Source organism: Ambystoma mexicanum, chromosome 5q, assembly GCF_040938575.1.
Source record: "Ambystoma mexicanum isolate Mex_15411 chromosome 5q, UKY_AmexF1_1, whole genome shotgun sequence".
In the NCBI taxonomy this organism is placed as follows: domain Eukaryota; kingdom Metazoa; phylum Chordata; class Amphibia; order Caudata; family Ambystomatidae; genus Ambystoma; species Ambystoma mexicanum.
In genome coordinates this window covers 682,337,099-682,360,474 of record NC_090933.1, presented here as the reverse complement: position 1 = coordinate 682,360,474, position 23,376 = coordinate 682,337,099, and the positions used below count along the sequence as shown (strand labels likewise).

The following is a 23,376-nucleotide window of genomic DNA, read 5'->3' as shown; positions in this document are numbered from 1 at the left end:
GAGCCACGCCAGAGCATCTTAGGGGCAGATTGAATACCCCTAACCATCGTGGTATCAATGGAAGCAGAGGCCACACAGTGTATGCACCCAAGAGCTCAAGTTTCAGAGACACAGGAATCACTGAGCAGCTCTTCCCGCGACTGCAATACCGTAAAGCAACAATATTAGCGACCACATTGTCTGTGCCGGTAAACTGCAAACGCGAGTTGATACAAAGTGGCAAGCCATTGTTAAAGAAAGAGGAAGGTCTAAGAAGAGAAATAATATCTGCGAACAAACTTTCCCATTGTGATTCAATTAAGACTTTAAAAAGAAAGTATTATAAACCTGAAAAGGGAAAAGAAACATTGTGCAAGCCACAGAAATGGTTTGACTGTTTGCTAATGAACTAAAGAAATGTTGGGAAACCTTTTAAGAGAAATATGCATGGGGTTTCCCAATGAAAGGCACGTTGTGAAGATTTGTTGAACATATGTTGCACAACAATTTAACTCAAATCGTAAAGTCAAGTACATTGTGGGCTGAAGAAAGGCAAACAGTGAACTTTGTAAATAAATACACTGTGGGAAGGCCAAAGACTGGTGGGAGGTGTGTGACTTTCTCTGGTAGAGCCAGGACAATACCAAGGAGAGGCCAGAGAAGGGTGAATATTGCCCACCCACACCAAGAGGCCAACAAAGAGAGGTATCCTTGTTGCGTGACCTGTGATGGGTTGACCGTGTGGTCTGACAACTGCGCCTAGACCAGTCAGCCCTGATGTGTGATTACCAAAAGACAATTATACTTGGTGGAGCTAAAGTCTTGGGGAAGGGAGCCCTGAGACGGGAGCAGTTATGCTTGTTGTCTCGAGAAGGAGCCTTGGGACCATCTTTTCTTTGACCTGTGCTATTTGAAATCCTGAGGTTTGTGTGGAACTGTGTTGCCTTGAGTGGGAGAGAGGTAATTCTGACACTTTTATGGAACGTTCTTGAACATGGGGAAGGGGAGCTGACAGCTGGAAGCAGCTCAGAACTTTGTGTTGGTCACCACTTATTTGATTATTGGCATCCCTTCACACTGTTTAGCTTCAGTTGTGAAGGTAAGCATAGGTTTTGTACACAGACAGACTTTTAAGTTGAACTCTTTGACTCAGACGTTCCTTAGTTTCGTTCAGGTAAGGAAATCCCACCTTCGCATAGGGCAAGTTAGGCTTTCTGCCAACCTGATATTTGAGTTGATTAATTACTTTATTTTCGATGTGAAATCTGTTGTATGTGTTGTACTTCATGATGCCTTCACATGTGGTATAACTGGAGAGAGTGTTTCTAAATATAAAGTAGCGACCAATGGTCATATATGAGCCATTTCCTGATAAATCACTTGTACATTCTGTGATACTACTAATCTGAGATCTGTCTCTATGCTGGTGTACACTAAACTATTTCATGCAGCTACTGGTCTGTGTCGTGCATCTATAGTACAGCCTGTATACCTTCTTTGTTGCTGCTATTGTTAAAATGTGTACTTTACCTATGCTAGAACGCAAAACACTCCTTGTGGACTGCTAATGTTGCCCTTGAAAATGTATCATTCTGATCCCAACACGGATGAAGGGGCTCAGGAGACTTCAAGGAAGTGTCCATGCTTATTTTTATGGATGTACGGGCAGCCTATCACGCTATGGGTTATGACTGGGGCAAGGGTGCAGGGGATGCAAACAAAAATTCCTGGATTCCTCTTTGGTCGGGAAGTGGATTTGGTCCTCAAAATCGCTTACAGTGGCCGGGCGTCGTGGTCACCCTGCCTTTGAACTTTGACTCCAAGAGTCAAAACCACAGTCTAATGTAACAAAATAAATGGCAACTATGTTTGGGTTTTCGGCTGCCGAGGGATGCACCATGGTGCCCACTCAGTTTCCTTCACTCGGGACACTTAGTACTGTGGACTTCCTAACAGCTCTAGCCAGTGGATCGTTAGCACTCAGAGCCTTGCTATCACTAGACTCCTGGTCAGCAGCGCAGCCTTGAGCTCAAAGAAAATCTGTGGAACAGGCTTACTACTCCCCTTCCCAGCTTCAACATCCACTACATCTCCTGCAGAGACCACAACATCTACATTGTCTGCAGATTGGAGACACCAGCGAAAGTAATACAGGTGAGCTTGAAGTAGCCAAAACATATACATATTGCAAAAAATAAATGAGCAAAAACACAACCTGAACCACCTTTCACTCTAGAAAGTAAATTTTACATTGTGACAGCACTTATATTAGCTAATCAATACAAAATAATACTATTCATGTAAGTACCCCACAGCCTCTTTGCATATGTCTTTGATCTTCCGTTGTTTATCTGTGTTGCTCGGCAGGTTCCAAAGGTAGTAACTGCAAGTGTGTGACTTCTCAAATCTCCTGATCGTTGGGTGCTACACGCATATTGCTCAAAACATAATGTTAATGGTAGTAATAATAATAGTTATTATTATATACATTGTTTTTTTTTTAAGTATGTTAATTGTATTTTCAAATACATTAGAAAAAGGGAAAACACAAGATCAACGAATCAAATCAAACAAACAACAAGGAGGAGATATATCAGGAGAAAAACAGTGCATCCATTTTCACTTTCCATTTGCGTACAATTAAAGGGGTAAGAGAACACAAGCAGAAAGAGGGTGCATTGGGATTATCTGTAGCTATCGAGAAGAGTTCCCCACCACAAGGACATCAAGAAAAGTTACAGGGTAAACCATCAGGATACCGTCCATTTTCTGCGGTCGCTGCATCTCTTATTTACAGTAGCGAAAATGACCTCCATGGTTGGGGAATCAGAGGACTATAGTCATTTGAGGTAACACAAGAGACAAAGGGATCCCATATCCGCCTATATTTGGTCAAGGAGTCGGAGAGGGTGGCAGTGATTTTCTCCATGGCGCAAACATACAAAATTTTGGCCCACCACATATGAAGCGAAGGAGCATCCACCTTTTTCCAATGCTGAGCGATGGTAAGCTTAGCTGCAATGACCATATGGTTGGATAAAACTGAGTGAGAGGCCCCAATGATAAAAACATTGTGGTCCTCTATGTTTCCCAACAGAACCACTAAAGGATCTGAGGGAAGACAAATACCCACAATTTGCTGGATTAAAGTGACAAAAGCCGCCCAATAAGGTTTAATAACTGGGCAGAGCCACTATATGTGAGCTATGGATCCAACCTCTGCGCACCCTGTCCAGCAGTGAGGGGAAACGAGGTGATACATAGTATGTAAACGGCCAGGTGTAAAATACCAACAATAAGGAATTGTTTAAGATTTTACTAATATTGTGTTACATATAGATTCTCTAGAAGTCCTCCCCCACATAGTTTCCCAGGATGTAATTGGAATTACTTTTGTTTTTGCTTTGTCACCCCGAGTGGGATGGGTATGCCCAGACGTGGGTCCCGTGCCTGCTGGGCCTAGAGACCCAAGCTACTCCTCACTGATGAGCCCCAACAAGGGCGAAACATGTTTGGGGATGCTTGTGGTCTCGTGCAGAAGGGATGTGACCTAGCAGTTCGGGCTGGACTGCCCCTTTTGGGGTGGGGCCAAGCCTGATTTGCATATGGTCTTTCCCCTTCTGTAATGGCTTGGCAGGAGAAGAACGATGGTCTGGAGGGTTGCCCCGAGCAATGCCAGTGGTTAAGATTCAGTCTAAACCTTCCAGCCATCACCTCTTTGTTTTTGCTTTGTCACCCCGAGTGGGACGGGTATGCCCAGACGTGAGTCCCGTGCCTGCTGGGCCTAGAGACCCAAGCTACTCCTCACTGATGAGCCCCAACAAGGGCGAAACATGTTTGGGGATGCTTGTGGTCTCGTGCAGAAGGGATGTGACCTAGCAGTTCGGGCTGGACTGCCCCATTTGGGGTGGGGCCAAGCCTGATTTGCATATGGTCTTTCCCCTTCTGTAATGGCTTGGCAGGAGAAGAACGATGGTCTGGAGGGTTGCCCCGAGCAATGCCAGTGGTTAAGATTCAGTCTAAACCTTCCAGCCATCACCTCTTTGTTTTTGCTTTGTCACCCCGAGTGGGACGGGTATGCCCAGACATGGGTCCCGTGCCTGCTGGGCCTAGAGACCCAAGCTACTCCTCACTGATGAGCCCCAACAAGGGCGAAACATGTTTGGGGATGCTTGTGGTCTCGTGCAGAAGGGATGTGACCTAGCAGTTCGGGCTGGACTGCCCCTTTTGGGGTGGGGCCAAGCCTGATTTGCATATGGTCTTTCCCCTTCTGTAATGGCTTGGCAGGAGAAGAACGATGGTCTGGAGGGTTGCCCCGAGCAATGCCAGTGGTTAAGATTCAGTCTAAACCTTCCAGCCATCACCTCTTTGTTTTTGCTTTGTCACCCCGAGTGGGACGGGTATGCCCAGACGTGGGTCCCGTGCCTGCTGGGCCTAGAGACCCAAGCTACTCCTCACTGATGAGCCCCAACAAGGGCGAAACATGTTTGGGGATGCTTGTGGTCTCGTGCAGAAGGGATGTGACCTAGCAGTTCGGGCTGGACTGCCCCTTTTGGGGTGGGGCCAAGCCTGATTTGCATATGGTCTTTCCCCTTCTGTAATGGCTTGGCAGGAGAAGAACGATGGTCTGGAGGGTTGCCCCGAGCAATGCCAGTGGTTAAGATTCAGTCTAAACCTTCCAGCCATCACCTCTTTGTTTTTGCTTTGTCACCCCGAGTGGGACGGGTATGCCCAGACGTGGGTCCCGTGCCTGCTGGGCCTAGAGACCCAAGCTACTCCTCACTGATGAGCCCCAACAAGGGCGAAACATGTTTGGGGATGCTTGTGGTCTCGTGCAGAAGGGATGTGACCTAGCAGTTCGGGCTGGACTGCCCCTTTTGGGGTGGGGCCAAGCCTGATTTGCATATGGTCTTTCCCCTTCTGTAATGGCTTGGCAGGAGAAGAACAATGGTCTGGAGGGTTGCCCCGAGCAATGCCAGAGGTTAAGATTCAGTCTAAACCTTCCAGCCATCACCTCTTTGTTTTTGCTTTGTCACCTCGAGTGGGACGGGTATGCCCAGACGTGGGTCCCGTGCCTGCTGGGCCTAGATACCCAAGCTACTCCTCACTGATGAGCCCCAACAAGGGCGAAACATGTTTGGGGATGCTTGTGGTCTCGTGCAGAAGGGATGTGACCTAGCAGTTCGGGCTGGACTGCCCCTTTTGGGGTGGGGCCAAGCCTGATTTGCATATGGTCTTTCCCCTTCTGTAATGGCTTGGCAGGAGAAGAACGATGGTCTGGAGGGTTGCCCCGAGCAATGCCAGTGGTTAAGATTCAGTCTAAACCTTCCAGCCATCACCTCTTTGTTTTTGCTTTGTCACCCCGAGTGGGACGGGTATGCCCAGACGTGGGTCCCGTGCCTGCTGGGCCTAGAGACCCAAGCTACTCCTCACTGATGAGCCCCAACAAGGGCGAAACATGTTTGGGGATGCTTGTGGTCTCGTGCAGAAGGGATGTGACCTAGCAGTTCGGGCTGGACTGCCCCTTTTGGGGTGGGGCCAAGCCTGATTTGCATATGGTCTTTCCCCTTCTGTAATGGCTTGGCAGGAGAAGAACGATGGTCTGGAGGGTTGCCCCGAGCAATGCCAGTGGTTAAGATTCATTCTAAACCTTCCAGCCATCACCTCTTTGTTTTTGCTTTGTCACCCCAAGTGGGACGGGTATGCCCAGACGTGGGTCCCGTGCCTGCTGGGCCTAGAGACCCAAGCTACTCCTCACTGATGAGCCCCAACAAGGGCGAAACATGTTTGGGGATGCTTGTGGTCTCGTGCAGAAGGGATGTGATCTAGCAGTTCGGGCTGGACTGCCCCTTTTGGGGTGGGGCCAAGCCTGATTTGCATATGGTCTTTCCCCTTCTGTAATGGCTTGGCAGGAGAAGAACGATGGTCTGGAGGGTTGCCCCGAGCAATGCCAGTGGTTAAGATTCAGTCTAAACCTTCCAGCCATCACCTCTTTGTTTTTGCTTTGTCACCCCGAGTGGGACGGGTATGCCCAGACGTGGGTCCCGTGCCTGCTGGGCCTAGAGACCCAAGCTACTCCTCACTGATGAGCCCCAACAAGGGCGAAACATGTTTGGGGATGCTTGTGGTCTCGTGCAGAAGGGATGTGACCTAGCAGTTCGGGCTGGACTGCCCCTTTTGGGGTGGGGCCAAGCCTGATTTGCATATGGTCTTTCCCCTTCTGTAATGGCTTGGCAGGAGAAGAACGATGGTCTGGAGGGTTGCCCCGAGCAATGCCAGTGGTTAAGATTCAGTCTAAACCTTCCAGCCATCACCTCTTTGTTTTTGCTTTGTCACCCCGAGTGGGACGGGTATGCCCAGACGTGGGTCCCGTGCCTGCTGGGCCTAGAGACCCAAGCTACTCCTCACTGATGAGCCCCAACAAGGGCGAAACATGTTTGGGGATGCTTGTGGTCTCGTGCAGAAGGGATGTGACCTAGCAGTTCGGGCTGGACTGCCCCTTTTGGGGTGGGGCCAAGCCTGATTTGCATATGGTCTTTCCCCTTCTGTAATGGCTTGGCAGGAGAAGAACGATGGTCTGGAGGGTTGCCCCGAGCAATGCCAGTGGTTAAGATTCAGTCTAAACCTTCCAGCCATCACCTCTTTGTTTTTGCTTTGTCACCCCGAGTGGGACGGGTATGCCCAGACGTGGGTCCCGTGCCTGCTGGGCCTAGAGACCCAAGCTACTCCTCACTGATGAGCCCCAACAAGGGCGAAACATGTTTGGGGATGCTTGTGGTCTCGTGCAGAAGGGATGTGACCTAGCAGTTCGGGCTGGACTGCCCCTTTTGGGGTGGGGCCAAGCCTGATTTGCATATGGTCTTTCCCCTTCTGTAATGGCTTGGCAGGAGAAGAACGATGGTCTGGAGGGTTGCCCCGAGCAATGCCAGTGGTTAAGATTCAGTCTAAACCTTCCAGCCATCACCTCTTTGTTTTTGCTTTGTCACCCCGAGTGGGACGGGTATGCTCAGACGTGGGTCCCGTGCCTGCTGGGCCTAGAGACCCAAGCTAGAGACCCAAGCTACTCCTCACTGATGAGCCCCAACAAGGGCGAAACATGTTTGGGGATGCTTGTGGTCTCGTGCAGAAGGGATGTGACCTAGCAGTTCGGGCTGGACTGCCCCTTTCGGGGTGGGGCCAAGCCTGATTTGCATATGGTCTTTCCCCTTCTGTAATGGCTTGGCAGGAGAAGAACGATGGTCTGGAGGGTTGCCCCGAGCAATGCCAGTGGTTAAGATTCAGTCTAAACCTTCCAGCCATCACCTCTTTGTTTTTGCTTTGTCACCCCGAGTGGGACGGGTATGCCCAGACGTGGGTCCCGTGCCTGCTGGGCCTAGAGACCCAAGCTACTCCTCACTGATGAGCCCCAACAAGGGCGAAACATGTTTGGGGATGTTTGGGGATGCTTGTGGTCTCGTGCAGAAGGGATGTGACCTAGCAGTTCGGGCTGGACTGCCCCTTTTGGGGTGGGGCCAAGCCTGATTTGCATATGGTCTTTCCCCTTCTGTAATGGCTTGGCAGGAGAAGAACAATGGTCTGGAGGGTTGCCCCGAGCAATGCCAGTGGTTAAGATTCAGTCTAAACCTTCCAGCCATCACCTCTTTGTTTTTGCTTTGTCACCCCGAGTGGGACGGGTATGCCCAGACGTGGGTCCCGTGCCTGCTGGGCCTAGAGACCCAAGCTACTCCTCACTGATGAGCCCCAACAAGGGCGAAACATGTTTGGGGATGCTTGTGGTCTCGTGCAGAAGGGATGTGACCTAGCAGTTCGGGCTGGACTGCCCCTTTTGGGGTGGGGCCAAGCCTGATTTGCATATAGTCTTTCCCCTTCTGTAATGGCTTGGCAGGAGAAGAACGATGGTCTGGAAGGTTGCCCCGAGCAATGCCAGTGGTTAAGATTCAGTCTAAACCTTCCAGCCATCACCTCTTTGTTTTTGCTTTGTCACCCCGAGTGGGACGGGTATGCCCAGACGTGGGTCCCGTGCCTGCTGGGCCTAGAGACCCAAGCTACTCCTCACTGATGAGCCCCAACAAGGGCGAAACATGTTTGGGGATGCTTGTGGTCTCGTGCAGAAGGGATGTGACCTAGCAGTTCGGGCTGGACTGCCCCTTTTGGGGTGGGGCCAAGCCTGATTTGCATATGGTCTTTCCCCTTCTGTAATGGCTTGGCAGGAGAAGAACGATGGTCTGGAGGGTTGCCCCGAGCAATGCCAGTGGTTAAGATTCAGTCTAAACCTTCCAGCCATCACCTCTTTGTTTTTGCCAAGTCCTTGTGCCAGTTCCTCATATATGCTTCTATATGTCTCGGGAGGATAGCTCAGGGGCAACGCATTCGCCTTGGAAGCAGGAAACCTCTGTTTAGCTCGTTATAAATAACCAATTACAATTACAATCTCCTCCCCTGTGTCTACTACTAAACGTTTGTACACATTAAAAACCTTGTGATAGGAGAGGTTAAATGATACCAGCTTCTCAAAAGGCATTGGATCCCTTCGCCCTCCCCCTTTGGTCTCAGGATGGGACGCCCAGTGTCTAAGTTGTACATAATGAAATCTCTCTGATTTTGGCAACATGATGGTAGTCTTACATTGCTCAAAGGTGAGGGTGGGGTCCCCTTGTCATACAGGTGACCTAGATTGCGAAGGCCACCCTCACTCCATCTGATAAAGTCCCCACTAGTCAATCCAGGGGTGAAAGTTGGGTTGTGAAAGAAGGGTGTCATCGGTGAGAGATGAGTGGTAAGCCGATACCTGTGATTCGCCCTATGCCTGTAGGTCACAGTGGAAGACAAAAGGGTGTGCCTTGGAGGCCGGCAAGATGACGGCACCAGGGTAGAGAAGACAAAGGAACTCGCAGAGATGCCTGCTATATTCCAACCACCGCTTATTAAGCTGTGTGTCCAAGAAATCAAGTATCATTGACACATGAGCTGCAAGCAGATATTGGTGTGCATTAGGCCTTGCCACACCTCCCTGCTGTTTCAGGAAAACAAAATCTTCCTAGATATTCGTGGGGGTTTCCCTTGCTAAATGAAATCCCAGATTTTAGATTGCAAAGTTTTAAGAGTGTGGGATGGGAGCAACACTGGGAGGGCCTGGAAGGCGCAGAGCAGCTGCAGCAGTACGTTCATCTTAATAACGGTGCACCTGCCGAACCAAGACATCTCAGTGTGTTTCCACCGTTCAAGGTCTTGGTAAAGTTCTCGGAGAAGAGTCAGGTAATTATGGCGAAACAAAGTGTTGTGGGAGTGGGTGAGGTAAATCCCTAAATACTCCTCCCATCCGAATGGATGAGTTTGTTGTAGATATTGTAGATCCGGTCGAGGCATAGAGACATTAAGGGCTGCTGATTTAGCGTAATTAATAGCATACACGACATCCCCTGAAACAAGTCCAGCTGCATAGTAATCGCTGGAAGGGGTTGACACAGGGCTGGTCATCATGAAAATTACATCATCGTTACAGAGGGCCAATTTATGTGTAGATCGAACCGTGTCAATCCCTGTGATCAAGGGGTTGCCTCGTACTTTTATGGCCAGGGATTCAAGGGCTAAAGCGAATATGAGAAGGGGCAGGGGGCAGCCCTGGCGTGTGCCCCAGTGAATGGGGATCGGGTCAGAGAGCCTGCGATTCATTTTAATTGATGCATGTGGGCAGGTAACCTTTGTGAGAACCAGTTTCACAAAATGAGGCCTGAAGCCAAAAGCTGTTAAAACGTCAGCCAAGTATAACCATCTTATGCTATCAAAGGCTTTATTTGCATCGAGTGACAAAAGAGCCATCAGGAGGTTATTTTTTAAATTTGTTTTTGTTTTATTGGTTTTTGGCTCAGTGACCCTTTACAAAAGATAATTTAAAAACAACATAAGCAGTTTACACAATATCTTTGTACGTGTACAATTTCAAACTAAATATCTCATTTTGTTCTAATTTTTACCAACCCAGCCACTATTCAAGGCATTTATACTATTGGTTTTTATATTCTCAACATGCATTCTAAGAGGGTAACGTTATGGTGAACTATTTTCCAGGGCTGTATAGATTAAACAATGATTTCACAATTGGTTAGCACCTGGATGGCGGCCGATGTTAGCGCGGCATTGGTGCCAGAGATGAGTCTGTCCCACAAAAAGTCTGATCTAATATCTTCCTCTCAGCGCACAAAGTTCCTAAAGAGTCTTGACCGATGTTTCCATGATCCTTCACAGTCCATTAGTAAATGCCTTAATGTTTGTTTGGCAGGGTTTGTGCAAATCGAAAACAGTTTTTTTGCCTTGTCCCCTTGGTTTCGCTTTTCTAAAACTTCCCCGCATTGGACCAAATTTAGTCTCATTCTGAGGAAGTTTGAGCGCAATTTTCTATTCGGGAATTTCATTAAGTAGCGCGAAAGGCACCCAAGTTCCTTTCCCCCCCCTCAAGAACACATTTTGAACTGGGCCTGATCTGACCTTCTCTACTGTTTCGATCGAGTCTAAAAGTTCCAGTTTTTTTTTTATTTTAAGTGGGTTTGAGACCAGGGTTTCCTCATCGAGGCCTACCTTTATGAGAGCTTTCGTTACCTTTTCCCCAAGTGCTAACAAAGTTGTTGATTTTCCCCCCAGCTTCTGGCACCTGAGGTCTCCGTAAAGGGAGGTCTCTTTACCTGTGATCATTTCTCGAAACAGAGAGATCTGTTTCCAGTCTGCCATAAATTTCAGAGATTTTAGGCCTAACTCAAATCTCAGACTTCCAATGGGTGTACAGCTTGGAAGTCCCAAGACTTTTTTCCACAGTCGACCCTTGAAGGTTTCCCAATTTGCTGACCAAAGACCCGATCTAGCTTCCAGTCCATATGGTATCACTGGGACCTCTTTGGCTAGGTAATACTTCACTAGCGGAAGGATGGAAAATTTACAGAACTTATAGTTAAGTTTGGTCATTTGTGACGCGGCTTGCATTACTTTGTCCATAATCTCAGATTCTACCTTGTATTGGGCTGGATAGGCGTGTATCTTGTAATTCAGATATATTATGGTTTCTACAACTCGAATACATTCGCCACCCAGTTTCCAGTTGTTATACTTAATTTTTGTCAGTGGATGTTTAAAAATGAGGATATTAGATTTGGCAGGGTTAACTGTTAGTTTATTTATCCCAACATACTCATTTAATCTCGTAAGCAGACGTTGCAAACCAATTGGTGTTTTATCAAGGAGTACTATATCATCAGCATAGGCCAGCCAACAGATCTTTCTCCCATTCAGGGTGGGGCTGGCCAATGCAGATGATTCTAAAAAAGATCCCATATCTTCCAAAAACAGATTGTAAAAGAGGGGCGCTCCTAAGCACCCTTGTATAACCCCCCTGTTTACCTTTATTAGCTTTGAGAGGTGGCCCGTTGCATCAAGGCGAACTCTTAAGTTTGTATCTCTATGCAATTCCACCAATATGGACGATAATGTTTCTGGAATACCCCACCCTCGCAATTTTGCCAGAGTAATGCTCTTTCCACTTGATCGAAAGCTTTCGATAAATCGATCCAAGCTCCGTACAATGGGAGCGATTTTTTTTTATTGTCTGTTTTATCATTCAACAGATTAAGGATCAGGCCATTAACTGATGTCGACAGTCCCTTTCGGAACCTTGTTTGGAAACGTGAAAGAATGTCAAAATCTTCTACCCATTTCAAAACATGATTTAGGAGGAGTTTCATGAATATTTTACTTTCGATGTCGAGCACCGCTATTGGTCTGTAGTTTGCTGCTGCCCGACGTTCCCCATTTTAAAAAAAGGGTATTACTAACGCTGTTTTCCAAGAAATTGGGACTACCCGTTTCTTGAGGATTTCCCTAAAGAGGCCAGACAATAGTTTTGACCATAGTTCTGGTTCACTTTTGAGTGTCTGATAGGTCAGGCCATTCAATCCTAAAGCTTTAGAAGTCGAAGAAATTAAGTTGCCAAGGTATATCTGGCTTGGCCATAAAGTGACAGGTTCTGTGACTTTTATAGGTCTCTGTTAGATATTCAACCCAGCCTTCTTCAGAGACTAAGTGAGAGCAGAGAGAGTTACCTGTTTCCCCCTCAAATTGATTTAGTGTTTCCCAAAAGCTTTTGGTATTATTCTCTCTCAGTGTTTTGAGTACATGCTTCCTGTCTTTTTGCATCGGGCTTCCCTTTGTGAAAGTGACCAGGATCTATATTTGGCTTTCTCTTTTTTTATTTCTGTTTTCAATAGTTCTGCTGGATACTCTGCTGTCTTAATTTCTCTCAGGGTTTTCCTATACTCTCTTTTTTTCCTTTGGGTTTTTTCATCAAAGGCGTGGAGATGTTTTTGCTTTTCTCTCCCTACTAGATCTCCAGGTGCTAGGGTGGCCCAGAGAAATTTGGTAAACCTCTGCGGGTCACATTCTGATTTCCAGATATGCTCTGCAATCTCTTTTAGCCACTCATTGAGCTTTATTCCCCCATTTTTGTATTTCACAACACTGATTTTCCCTTTTTTTTACTCTAGGTACTGATTTTCTCTCTCTGTTTTTGTTCCTAGAATGTTCTGGAATGAAAGTTCTAATCTGCTGTGATCGCTCCCCCTGTCCTGTTTTAAAACAAGAAGGGATGGTGATGCATGTAGTTTCTTGGAAACAAAAATAAAGTCTAAAGCGGAGGATTATTTCCATCTATGCCATGTTGTGTACGTTCCTTGATCTCCCCCCATTGGGCTATTAACCATTTTAAGGTCCCAGCGTTCCATGAACTCCAGCCACATTCTTCCCCTTTTTAACTCGCTGTTTTGTGGGTATAGGCAGTTTATATTAAAGTCTCCTGCCAGAATTATGTTACTAGAGGCTGAGTTCAGTTTCACTGCTTCCAGTAGGAGACCCAGGTCTTCCAAAAATGTGTCCAGTTTTGAGCTGGCGGGGTTCCAGTATATATTTATCAAAACCCATATTGAGGGTTTCCCTTTTAGGTGTATTTCTGCTATACATGCTTGAATACCTAAAATATTTTTCTAAATTTCAGCTATGTTTTTAAATATTTGATTCTTGAGAGTTATAAGCAAACCCTCTGATGGTCTCCCTAATGCTTTTTGTGATGCCGGTAGGCAGAAAACCATATATCTTTCAATGTTTAATGAGTTCACCAACCAGGTTTCTTGTAATAAAACAACGTCACCCTGGTTGAATAAGTGTGCCCGCATTTCTTTTGCCCTTATAATACTGGAGCCCCGCGAGTTCCAACTGAACACGTTTAGATCATCCTTTCTAAAGTTGCTGCGTACCTATTCCTAGCTTCTGCAGTACTTGTGAGAGTATCTCTGGAAGGAGTGTAAGAGTGTTATCCTTTGTGCTAAGATCCGTCTCTCTGCTTCCCTCTGTCTTTAGCTTCAACTCATTTGACATTTCCCTTCCCATGCATTTTAGCGTTGGAGTGTTGCAATGGTTAAGAGTAGTGTTTCTTTCTGAGTCATTACATGAGACTTCCAGCCCATAGGATTCTAGCTCCACGGACTCTTGCAACATAGCGTGTTTTGCATTCTCCGAGGTGAGTACTAGTTCAACCATAAAAGGGTCCTGCGACATTGGAAATTTGACACTTTCTATGTCTTCTGATGAAAAACAATGAAGGTTTTTAACTTTCCTTGTTATGCCCAATATCACTGCACGACTCAGCGACTTGTAACGCCCTATGTTGGAGCGCAATCTCATCCAAAGTCTTTGGGGTTGCTTTGACTCAGGTAAGTTTTTGAGGGTATCTGCGTTGCCAAACAGGTAACATCTTGGTTTCCTCGACTATTTAGTGTTACCGACTTTCCTTCACTGTTTTGAACTTTGTCTTCGTTTGCTGCAATTAGTTTTATTTTGTTCAAGGTTGTGTCGGTGATCGGGTTTGTCAGAGATACACTGTGTTCCTTACTGGTCTTCTGACTTGTGGTTGCAAAGATTGGGGCTATTTTTCTATTGAGGTCACTATGTGCTACCACGGTGTCGTTTGAGCACTGACTCTTTTTCATAGATTGCAGATTTATTTTTAAAAAGATCGGAGCCCACTTTATTGCTTTTGATGCAATGTTTTTTTTGAGGAACTCCATTTAGTTCTTTCACGGTTTGTTGTTCATCTGATTTTGATTGATTTTTCAGAATGCTCTCCTCTGTCTTCGCCCTTGAGTTGTTACTTGCTTCTGGCTTGTTTTCGGTTTGGAGGCCAATGCTTGTTTTTGTAATTGCAACACTTTCTTCTGACTTATTGCAGTTTCCTGTTTTAATCTTTTCAGGGTTCTTTTTAATTTGTCTCTGAGTTCTTTTCTCTTTGCCGTTCATATTTTTTCCCAGCGGAATACGTGGGCCTTCAGAATAACATACTGGGTTTTCTATTTCCTTGATGTTTCCAGAGGTTTTAGGATTTGGCTGAGTGTCTGCTTTTTCTGTTACATTTTAAATATTTTTATTATTTTTCAGCCCCTTCTTTCGGCTTTTGTTTGTTTTAGGGTATGCTGTTTTTCACCTCTCCCTTTCTGTGAGACTTTTTCTCATGTTTCTCCTGCTTCTTGAGGTCTGGGCACAGGGATGCTGCCAGTCTGGGACTATCTCTGTTTGTTTCCCATTAGTCTTTTCTGGCTGGAATTTCGGCGCCCCTTCCGTAGTTTCCATTTCTCCTTCTACTACATTGGCAAGCCTTCGGAATTCCTCCAACACCGAATCTGAGAGTGGCGTATCATCTAGTGAGTATTCTCGCATATTTTCTACTTTTTCCTCAGTTGGATCTAACTTCCGATTTTCTTTCAATAAAAGGAGGACTTCTCCCAGTAAATCGCTGTTTTGTTTTTCCATGTCATTTTTTTTCTTCAGGCTTTGCTGTATGGAGGAGATGTCAAGTCCTTGTTTTACCATTTCCAGATTAAGATCGCGGAACGGCAGGGTCATGTTAGTATTAATTGCAGCAACCAGGCCGACTCAGGATGAGTCACACAGTGCTACTTCTTTTGTCATCTCCAGGAGTGACCCATTTTGTGCTTGTACCTCCATTTTGAGCATTTCAAAAACTGATACCAATGAATTGAGAACAAAATGTAATGCTTTCAGTGTTTCGGTATTGGAATCTGTTTTTGTCTTTTAATCTTCATTATGGGCTGTGTCTCTTTGTTCTTCTGAGTTTTGTCTTGTATTTTCAAAGGTCTGAATATTTTGGTGTGATGGTATTGCCCCGCATTGCCCCTCGTTCGGTGCAGCAATTTCATTCCCCAGTTTTGCTGGTGATAGGAGGATTTCTGTGCTTGAGGACGGAGTTTGTGGTCGCCTTGGATTTTCCCATAAAATGAGTGATTCCCCGTCGGCGTCATTGTGGCTTTTATGCCGTTTTTTTCCAAAATGATTTTCTATTTTTTGTTGGATTCTTTTTGTTATTATTGTGTACTCTAATCCCCGTTTCCACTTGTAGTGCAGTACTTGAGTTTTTCTCTTTATGACTGTCCATCAAATGTTCGGGCGTTTCTTCTGCATGTATTTGTGCCTGGATTTGTTGGGGGGTGTTTGGGTATGTATTTTGCAAAATTTGTGGGTTAGCAGAAATGTCTGTTTCGTGATTTCCACTTAAATATGACCGATCCCCTTCTCTCTCCATGTCTTTCGTGCTGCATAATTTCATTTCCAATGTCTCAATGAAAACACCTCTTAGAGTTTTTGGGAACGTACCCTGAGCGGGGATCCAGAACATACCACTTCCTGCGGGATTTCCACAAAGTGTACTTGACTGATTTCTAAATTTCTGACAAGTCACCACTGTAACCCACACTGGCCCTCGATCTGGCAGTTTTAAATCCTCTACACCATGAACATGCCAAGTCTCTATACTAGAGAGCCGTATGCCAGGAAAAACCTGCACTGTTTGTGTTTCACTCTGTTCTATTTTTGGGGCAAAGGCATCAAAGGAGTTAACTTCCGCAGTCTCCCGCTCACCCTGAATGTTTTTTATGGTTAAAGGAAAACAGCGTATTCAAAGGCTTACCATTCTCCTGTTTAGTGGCTGATGTGATTTTTCGAAATCTCAGCGTTTGGTGCAGCTGCAGCCCAGCTCCCCAGCACAACAGCAAAACAGTGTCCAACTACGCAATCACCTTTTTCGCGCTCAGGCTTGTCGCTGCGAGGGCTGGGTGCACGCTTTTTGTGCTTCCTCTTCGTGGGTGGGCGGGGTCTCCTCCCGGCTTTCTGCTCGTCAGACAAACAGCTGTTTTCAACGCTACAACTCCAGTTTGTGCCGCATTGTTAGTTTACACAGAGTGTGAAGAGTCCAATATTACAAGACACAGCTCTGGTTTCAATAAAAAAGAGATTCTTTGCTGCACATTCAGCACGGGTCCATGCAAGTCACAGATCACAGCAAAACAGCGTCCAACTACGCGATCACCCTTTTCGCGCTCAGGCTAATTTTTATTACACCAGTCAACTGCATTAATCATCCTGCGGATATTGTCATGCGTTTGGCGATTAAGGATTAAGCCAAATTGATCCGGGCAAATCAGTTGAGGAAATAAAGGGGCCAGACGGCTGGCCAGAACTGGTTTGCAGAGAACCTATCATCAATTAAGAACTGCTAGAGGGAAGCTGGAAACTCTATTCGCAGGAGAGGCAACTAAATCTCTTTTATGCAGTAAACAGTTGTATTACTCTAAGACCAATAACGCGAACAGGGTACTGGCTTGGAAGTTTTGCCGCCTCCGGACTAGGAACCATATTAGATGTCTTAGAGTGCCAAATGGTAAACTTTGCTCTGATGAACCAACTAAATTGAACATTCTCACGGACAAGTATACTTCCCTTCAGCCTGAAGCTTTAGATGTTGAGCAACAGCAACACTATCTTCGACATTTACCCCTTCCAGTACTCTCGGGAGAGGACAGGTTACAGCTTGAGCTCCCAATAGATGAGGAGGAAGTTCTGCAGGCCATTAAGGCACTTTCCTCTGGCAAATCAACAGGCCTGGATGGGTTTTCAATAGTGTTTACAAGAAATTCACAACCCAACTGGTGCCACTGCTTACAAAGATGTTTAACAATGTTATCTTGACTGGCACTGTGACCTCCCCTATCGTGGGCTCCCTCCTTACCCTTTTACTTAAGCCTGGGAAGGATCCACAGGACTGCTCGGCATACAGACCCATAGCTGTCCTGAATTATGATGCGTATTTACTCTGTATATATTGTTTTAATTTGTCAAAGCTTTGTAGCCTCCAAGAATTGCAAGCAGCCCATATTCGGACCCAGAGTCAGCCATTTTATGTACCACAAAACTACAAAATGCTGATGAGTAGAACTTTTTTCAAATCATTTTTTTATTTTCTAAAGTACTGGTCTAGAATTTGGGGAATTACATATTTTATTATGATCTGTGTAGACTGGAAACATTTTCAAATAGTTTTGAAACTAATAGATTGGCAATGCAAGTCTTGATGAATGCTAGGTAGTCAAGTAGTTAACATTCAGAGAAGAGGATACCTTGTGATGTTTTGTTTGCAGCACAATTATTCCCAACTACAACTTCACTATGGTCCACTTGATATATACTTTTAGAAATCTGCAGGAGCACCAGACCACAGAACTTGTAACGGCATATATACTTTTAGAAATCTGCAGGAGCACCAGACCACAGAACTTGTAATGGCATAAGTCAAATTCAATTTTGTAACGTACAATTTGATTTTTACCTTTTCAAAATCTTGGGATGTAAACTGTTGAGCAGCTTCACTTAGGGGCTCTTCTGGGTTGATGGATTTACTCAGACTGTGATGAATAAAAGGAATAAGCGGATGAAGAGAAGATGATTCGTTGCAGTGTATCAATATTCCAAAAGCATCCACAAGGTTAGCTGGAACCAAACTTAGATCCTAGAATAAATGTAGACAGAAGTGTTAACAAAAAAAAACAAGCATTGGTAATGCCATCAGTTTTTGCGTTTACTGCTCTTCTTTGTATTTTGCATTTATAGGCTCCAGGGCGCAAGGAGGAGAGTGCAAAGTTTTAAGGGAGGATGCGATAAGGGGCGCAGGTGTGCAAGAGAATGAGAAGGAAGTAAAATAGAGCAAGGAAGGAAACAATAGAGAGAGGGTGCCATGGATGATGAGCAAGAGGAAATATGAGTGAGAAAGGTTGAGAATGAAAGGGTAAGAAATAAAGCAAGCGTGTGAGAGGATGGACGAGAGGGTTCATAGTGATAATTTCGACAACAAAAATGTCGAAAGTCAAAATTTCGAAAAAAAAATGTCGAAAAAACAAATGTCGACTTTTTTTTTCAATGCATTTTTTTTTCGAAAATTTTTTTTGAATTTTTTCCCTTTTTTTTAACTCCCGAACCCCTAAAATAAATATATAATTAAAAAAAACGAAAGTCGACATTTTTTTTCGACATTTTTTGTCGACATTTTTGTCTGTCGACATTTCTTTTTCGAAATTATGACTGCCCACCGGACGAGAGAGGGTAGAGAGTGGGGTGGGATGGGAGGGGCAAGGTGGATGGAGGTAGACAGGGTAGGGGTAGAGAGAGCGAGGGTAGGGTGGATGAGGGTAAGGGGTGGGAGTACAGAATGGGGGTTGGGTGGGTGAGGTTATAGAGGCTGAGGTTCGGGTAGAAAGGGTGGGGTAAGGGTAGGTGGGTGTGGGTATAGGGAGGATTGGAAGGGTGAGGATATAGAGGGTGGGGATTGGTTCCAAGCAGCAGTCCGCATAGCATTCGCCTCCCAAAGTGCAGCTGCACTTAGTTTGCCCCGCACTACTTTGACTCAAGAAAAGATTGTAGTTTCCCTCCACCTTTCCTATAGAGGGAATAAATGGCTTGCGAATATAAGGGAAAAAATGTAAATCCATCTTTCGGTTGGCAGGGTGAATGATTTCTGGGGTTCCCTTGAGATTATACCTGTGAGGTTTGGGGCTACTTAAAGAAGGGACCGAATTGACATTTCTTTCGAGCGAAATTAGCCTGCTAGGGGATATGAGCACTCGGGTAAACCCCATTTTAGAAGTGTACACAGGAGAATCTGGCTGTTGTGCTAAACCAGATTACACAGTAATATAGTACCCCATGCAGTGGAACCCTGTTTCTGCGCACTCCAAAATCAGAGTTGTGTGGCAATCCAGAAGAACATTGCTTCAGTGCAACCTCGAAATACACAATTATATTACATGCAGGACATATGGATGAGGTTTCAGTGCCCTCCCAAATTACAATCCTAATGCAGTCCATGAACCCTGCTTCGGTGCGCTACCGAATTACAGTTACATAACCCATGTGTGGACACCCCTGCTTAAAGTTCCCACGTGATATCGTGTCACTAGGGACACCCCATTCCGGACATGAGATTTGCTTTTACTTAGTAGCCCATGTTGTGTGTCAGTCTCTGGAGCGTGCTCTCGAGTCTCTTCATGTGCTCCCTTTCCGAATCCGCGAATACTAAGATGTCGTCACTCATGTTCACTACACCTTTTAGGCCTGCCAACGCTCCCCTGATGGTGTTCTGAAATTCTTCGGCAGCCGATGAAACTCCGAAGCTCAGGCGTTTAAATTGGTATAGACCGTCATGCGTCGTGAAGGTCGTTATGAATCTGGAGTCCGGGTGCAGCTCAAGCTGGTGGTAGCCAGCCCGTAGGTCTAGTTTTGAAAATACTCTTGCACCTTGTAGCTCTCCGATGATGTCATCTAGAGTTGGAGTAATGTGCCTCTCCCTCTTGATTGCGGCGTTTGGAAGGCGCATGTCTACGCAAATTCTCACCGCGCCGGGCTGTTTCAGCTTGGGAGCCACCACAATCGGTGACACCCAGGGTGTCGGCCCCTCCACTCTCTCAATAATATCCATGCTGACGAGTGATCGGAGCTCTTCCTCCACCTTCTCCCTGAGGTGGAATGGTATCCTTCGGTGCTTAAGGGCTGTCGGTCTGATGGACTCATCGATATGTAGGTGCACCGGGGGTGCTTTCAGCTTCCCTATTCCCTCGAAGATGCCTGAGAACTTGTCCAGCAGCGTTTCGATGTCAATCTGGTAGACTTCATATGCAAAATGAACCAAATTGAGGGCCTCCGATGCGGCACAGCTGAGTAGCGAGTGAGGGCTAACGTCCGTGACAAAAAACCTTGCCTTGATGGTGTTTTCACCTCTCGATACCGGTGACACGAACACTCCCTTCAGTGGCAACGGGGTGTCTCCTCCAAAAGTGAATATCTTCGCCATGGATTTGTCCAGTGCCGGGGGGCCTGGGAGTCTTTGATAGTGTTCCTCCGCCAGCACGCATACAGATGCTCCGGTGTCGATGAGGATCTGTGTCGGCACGCCCAGTATGTTCACCACACACTTGGGTTGTCTCTTCTGTTTGCTTCCTGAGGCAATGTTTGAAATGAAAAATACTTTGTCTTCGTCGTCCTCCTCCTCTTCCTCTTCCTCTGCAAGCTGCAACCTCTGTATCTCTTGTTCGAGAGCTGCGATGCTGCGCTGCCTTCTGAAACCGCTGCCCCGTGCTCTCGCGGGGCCTCTCTGTGTAGGCACAGGAGCGGGGGCGCGGCGCATGCGGGCATAGTGTCCCTGTCCATTGCACCGTCCACAGGATCTTGTTTTGGCAGGACATTCCTCTACATGTGGCAGGTCATATCCGCAGTCCTGGCAGAGTGATCCGGGCGCTGCAAGATGCCGGGTCTCAGTTGTCTTCGGGACCCACTTATCCTTCAGCTTGGTCCGTTTGTTCATGGCAAAAGCTTCTTCCCGCATGCTTGGCCTAACCGCTGCGTCCATGCTCGCTCCTCTGGATTCTGCCAGCTCGTACGTCCGGCCGCTATCTAGTATCTGCTGTAGTGTCCACCCAGGCTCTCTCAGCACTTGTCGCCGCAATTTACCTGAGCTGCAGCCCTGGAGGACCTGGTTTCTTATCTTCAACTCCTCGTTGTCCCAGCGACATGTGCTGGCCATCAGCCTCAGTCTGGCACAGAATTGATCGAGGGATTCTTCCTCCCTTTGCTTCTCTTTGCAGAATAAAAATCTTTCATAGTCGACATTCGACTGTGGAATGAAGTGGTTTTCTAGCGCAGTCTTGACAGTGGTGTACGTGACTACTTGCAGGGTGAGTGATTCGTAGATGCGCATTACGTCCAGCCCGGCTGAATACAGAAGGGTCGCCCTTTTTGCATCATCGTTGGTGGTTCCGGTCGCTGTGAAGTACATCTCGAGCTTCTTTACCCATAGTAGCCACCTGGGGCCTAGTTTGGATGGGGGGCCTGACGTATCGAACTCCTGCATTGGTAACAGCGACCCCTGTTGTGTCCTCACCGCTCTTGTTGCTGCTTCTGTTTCTTCGTCGCTATCGGCCATCTTCACAGGTCGCACAGGCACCTCTGGGTGTGTTAGAGGCCGCAAACCTGGCTGGGGTAGGGCTAAACGTACCTCCGGCTGTTGTCTGTCGCCTCTTCCCCTTGTGTCTGTTTTTTTTCAGATTGTCCCCAGGTTGTTGGGGACAGTCAAATGTTCCAAAAATTGATTGTGTCTTCTCTGGGTAGCAGCGCACGAGCACCTTTTCAGGCCGCTACTGCTCTGAGGAGAAAAAAACGTTCACGCTAGGTCCGCGTCGTGCCGTCGCATAATGATGCGGATTGTACGCCCACGTGAGTTGGGCGAACGCTATGGCGGCGATCCCGCCTCGTCGCCAGTTGTTGTGTGTGGCCCCACGGCCCTTGCAGGCACACGCACACGCATTCATACAATGAGGACACGGGACGCGACGTTGCGCGCTGCGCGTCCCGGCGGCAACTGCGGCACGGACGCAGTTTATTTCTACGGCGCATGCGCGGGTCACAACGAGGCCCGCGCATGCGCGCTACCATAAACTGGGACATCACAGCCCAATTAATTAAACCGACGGGACCAAACACTGCAACTCCCACAATGCAATGGCCGGACAATCGGCCCTGGTTCCGAATGATATCCCAAATTAGTTCATAGCACCAATGCGGGAGAACCCCTCTTCGGCTGTGCACTCGAAGATCACACAGCAATCTAGTGCTCTTGTCAGGAGACACTTCTGCGCACTACCAAATTACACCGATATATAGCACCTTGCGCAGCAGAGCACTGTTTCTGTGTGCAGTGCCGGCCCCAGGTCTGCCAGCGCTCTGTGCAAGATTTTTCTGTGCGCCCCTGTGGGCAGGGGAGCCGACTTATGAATTTCCCGGGGGTGCCCAAATACAGGAAGTGACATCACTGGCAGTTATATGACCGGATTTGTATGTAGTCACCAACTTGGTGCAACGGGGTGGGGGGTGCAGAACAGTGGAAACATTGGCTAGCATGTACTGCATATACTAAAGTCAAGTAAGAAGGAGATTTAAGCCTTCCAGTTGCATTCCAGTGAGCCATCACTGCCCCTACTTCACCCACTCAGCTTCTGCCCAGACTAGCTTGACATCTTTATGTCAAAGATTGAAATATTGGGGGGGGCGCTGTTGCGCTCGATCAGTATGGGCGCCTGAGCGCAACGCTCCGTGATGGGGAAGATCCTTCTTTCATGATCCTGCCGTGATGGTGCTGCGTTTCTTTCTTAAAACTTGCAGACCGTTTCCCGCAGATCTGCTGATAGTCCTGCTCGACTGACATCTCCCGGAGGAGAGCCATACAGCGATATCTGCATTTCTTTGAGACGCCGCCTGGCCCCTCTCCAGCGTCCCACCTCACGCTTTGACAGGGAGTGGGCTTCAAGACACACGAGTGCCGTGGATTCTGGGCCCGGCTGGGGGAGGGGCGACCGTGGCTGCGGTCCCGGACCCCTCGACCCCCCAACAACGTGGACACTTACATACACTGGGGCGAATCCTTTTTGCCGGTGTAACGTCACTTTTTGCTATCTGTCAGAAAAGTTTCTTACACATCTGTCTGTTTTTGTTATCTACCATACAATTTACTTATTATTTCTATCTATTTTTTCTCGTTTAATCCTTCTGGAAACTCTACTGACGGGTATGTTGACATCGCTATTATTTTCACAAATATATGTAATTGTTATGTTGACATTGGTGCATTATGTTGTTTATGTGCAATTTACTAGACTTGCCCTGAAGAAGGAATTATTAATTCCGAAATGCATTGGCTTTAGTCTGTATTACATATGAGTTGCGGTAACTGCTTCCTCACTAAGAAGATATTAGTGACAGCTTTGTTTTTTCTTCGGATAAATTACTATTTGAAAACCAACAGACTTCCTCTTTATTTTTTATTTTTGTACTTTTGATACTTGAAAAAGAATTACATTTTTGAACTTTGAAAGAATACCAGCCCATGTCTGGGCCCCATTGAGAGCGGCTGTGTGACCTGGTATTTTTACTTGGTCTCTAGCTTTTGTTGTATTTTTAAGTCAGGGTGTCTCC

At 46.6% G+C, this 23,376-nt stretch overlaps 1 protein-coding gene across 1 annotated transcript in view; it reads right to left on the bottom strand.

The window, feature by feature from the left end:
- MCMDC2 (minichromosome maintenance domain containing 2) overlaps positions 1-23,376 on the bottom strand; it is a 2,206,017-nt gene that overhangs the window by 418,110 nt on the left and 1,764,531 nt on the right. The window contains exon 11 of the mRNA XM_069621139.1: positions 17,690-17,869. Within this exon, the coding sequence (XP_069477240.1) occupies positions 17,690-17,869 (180 nt within the window). The remainder of the gene's footprint in view (positions 1-17,689; positions 17,870-23,376) is intronic.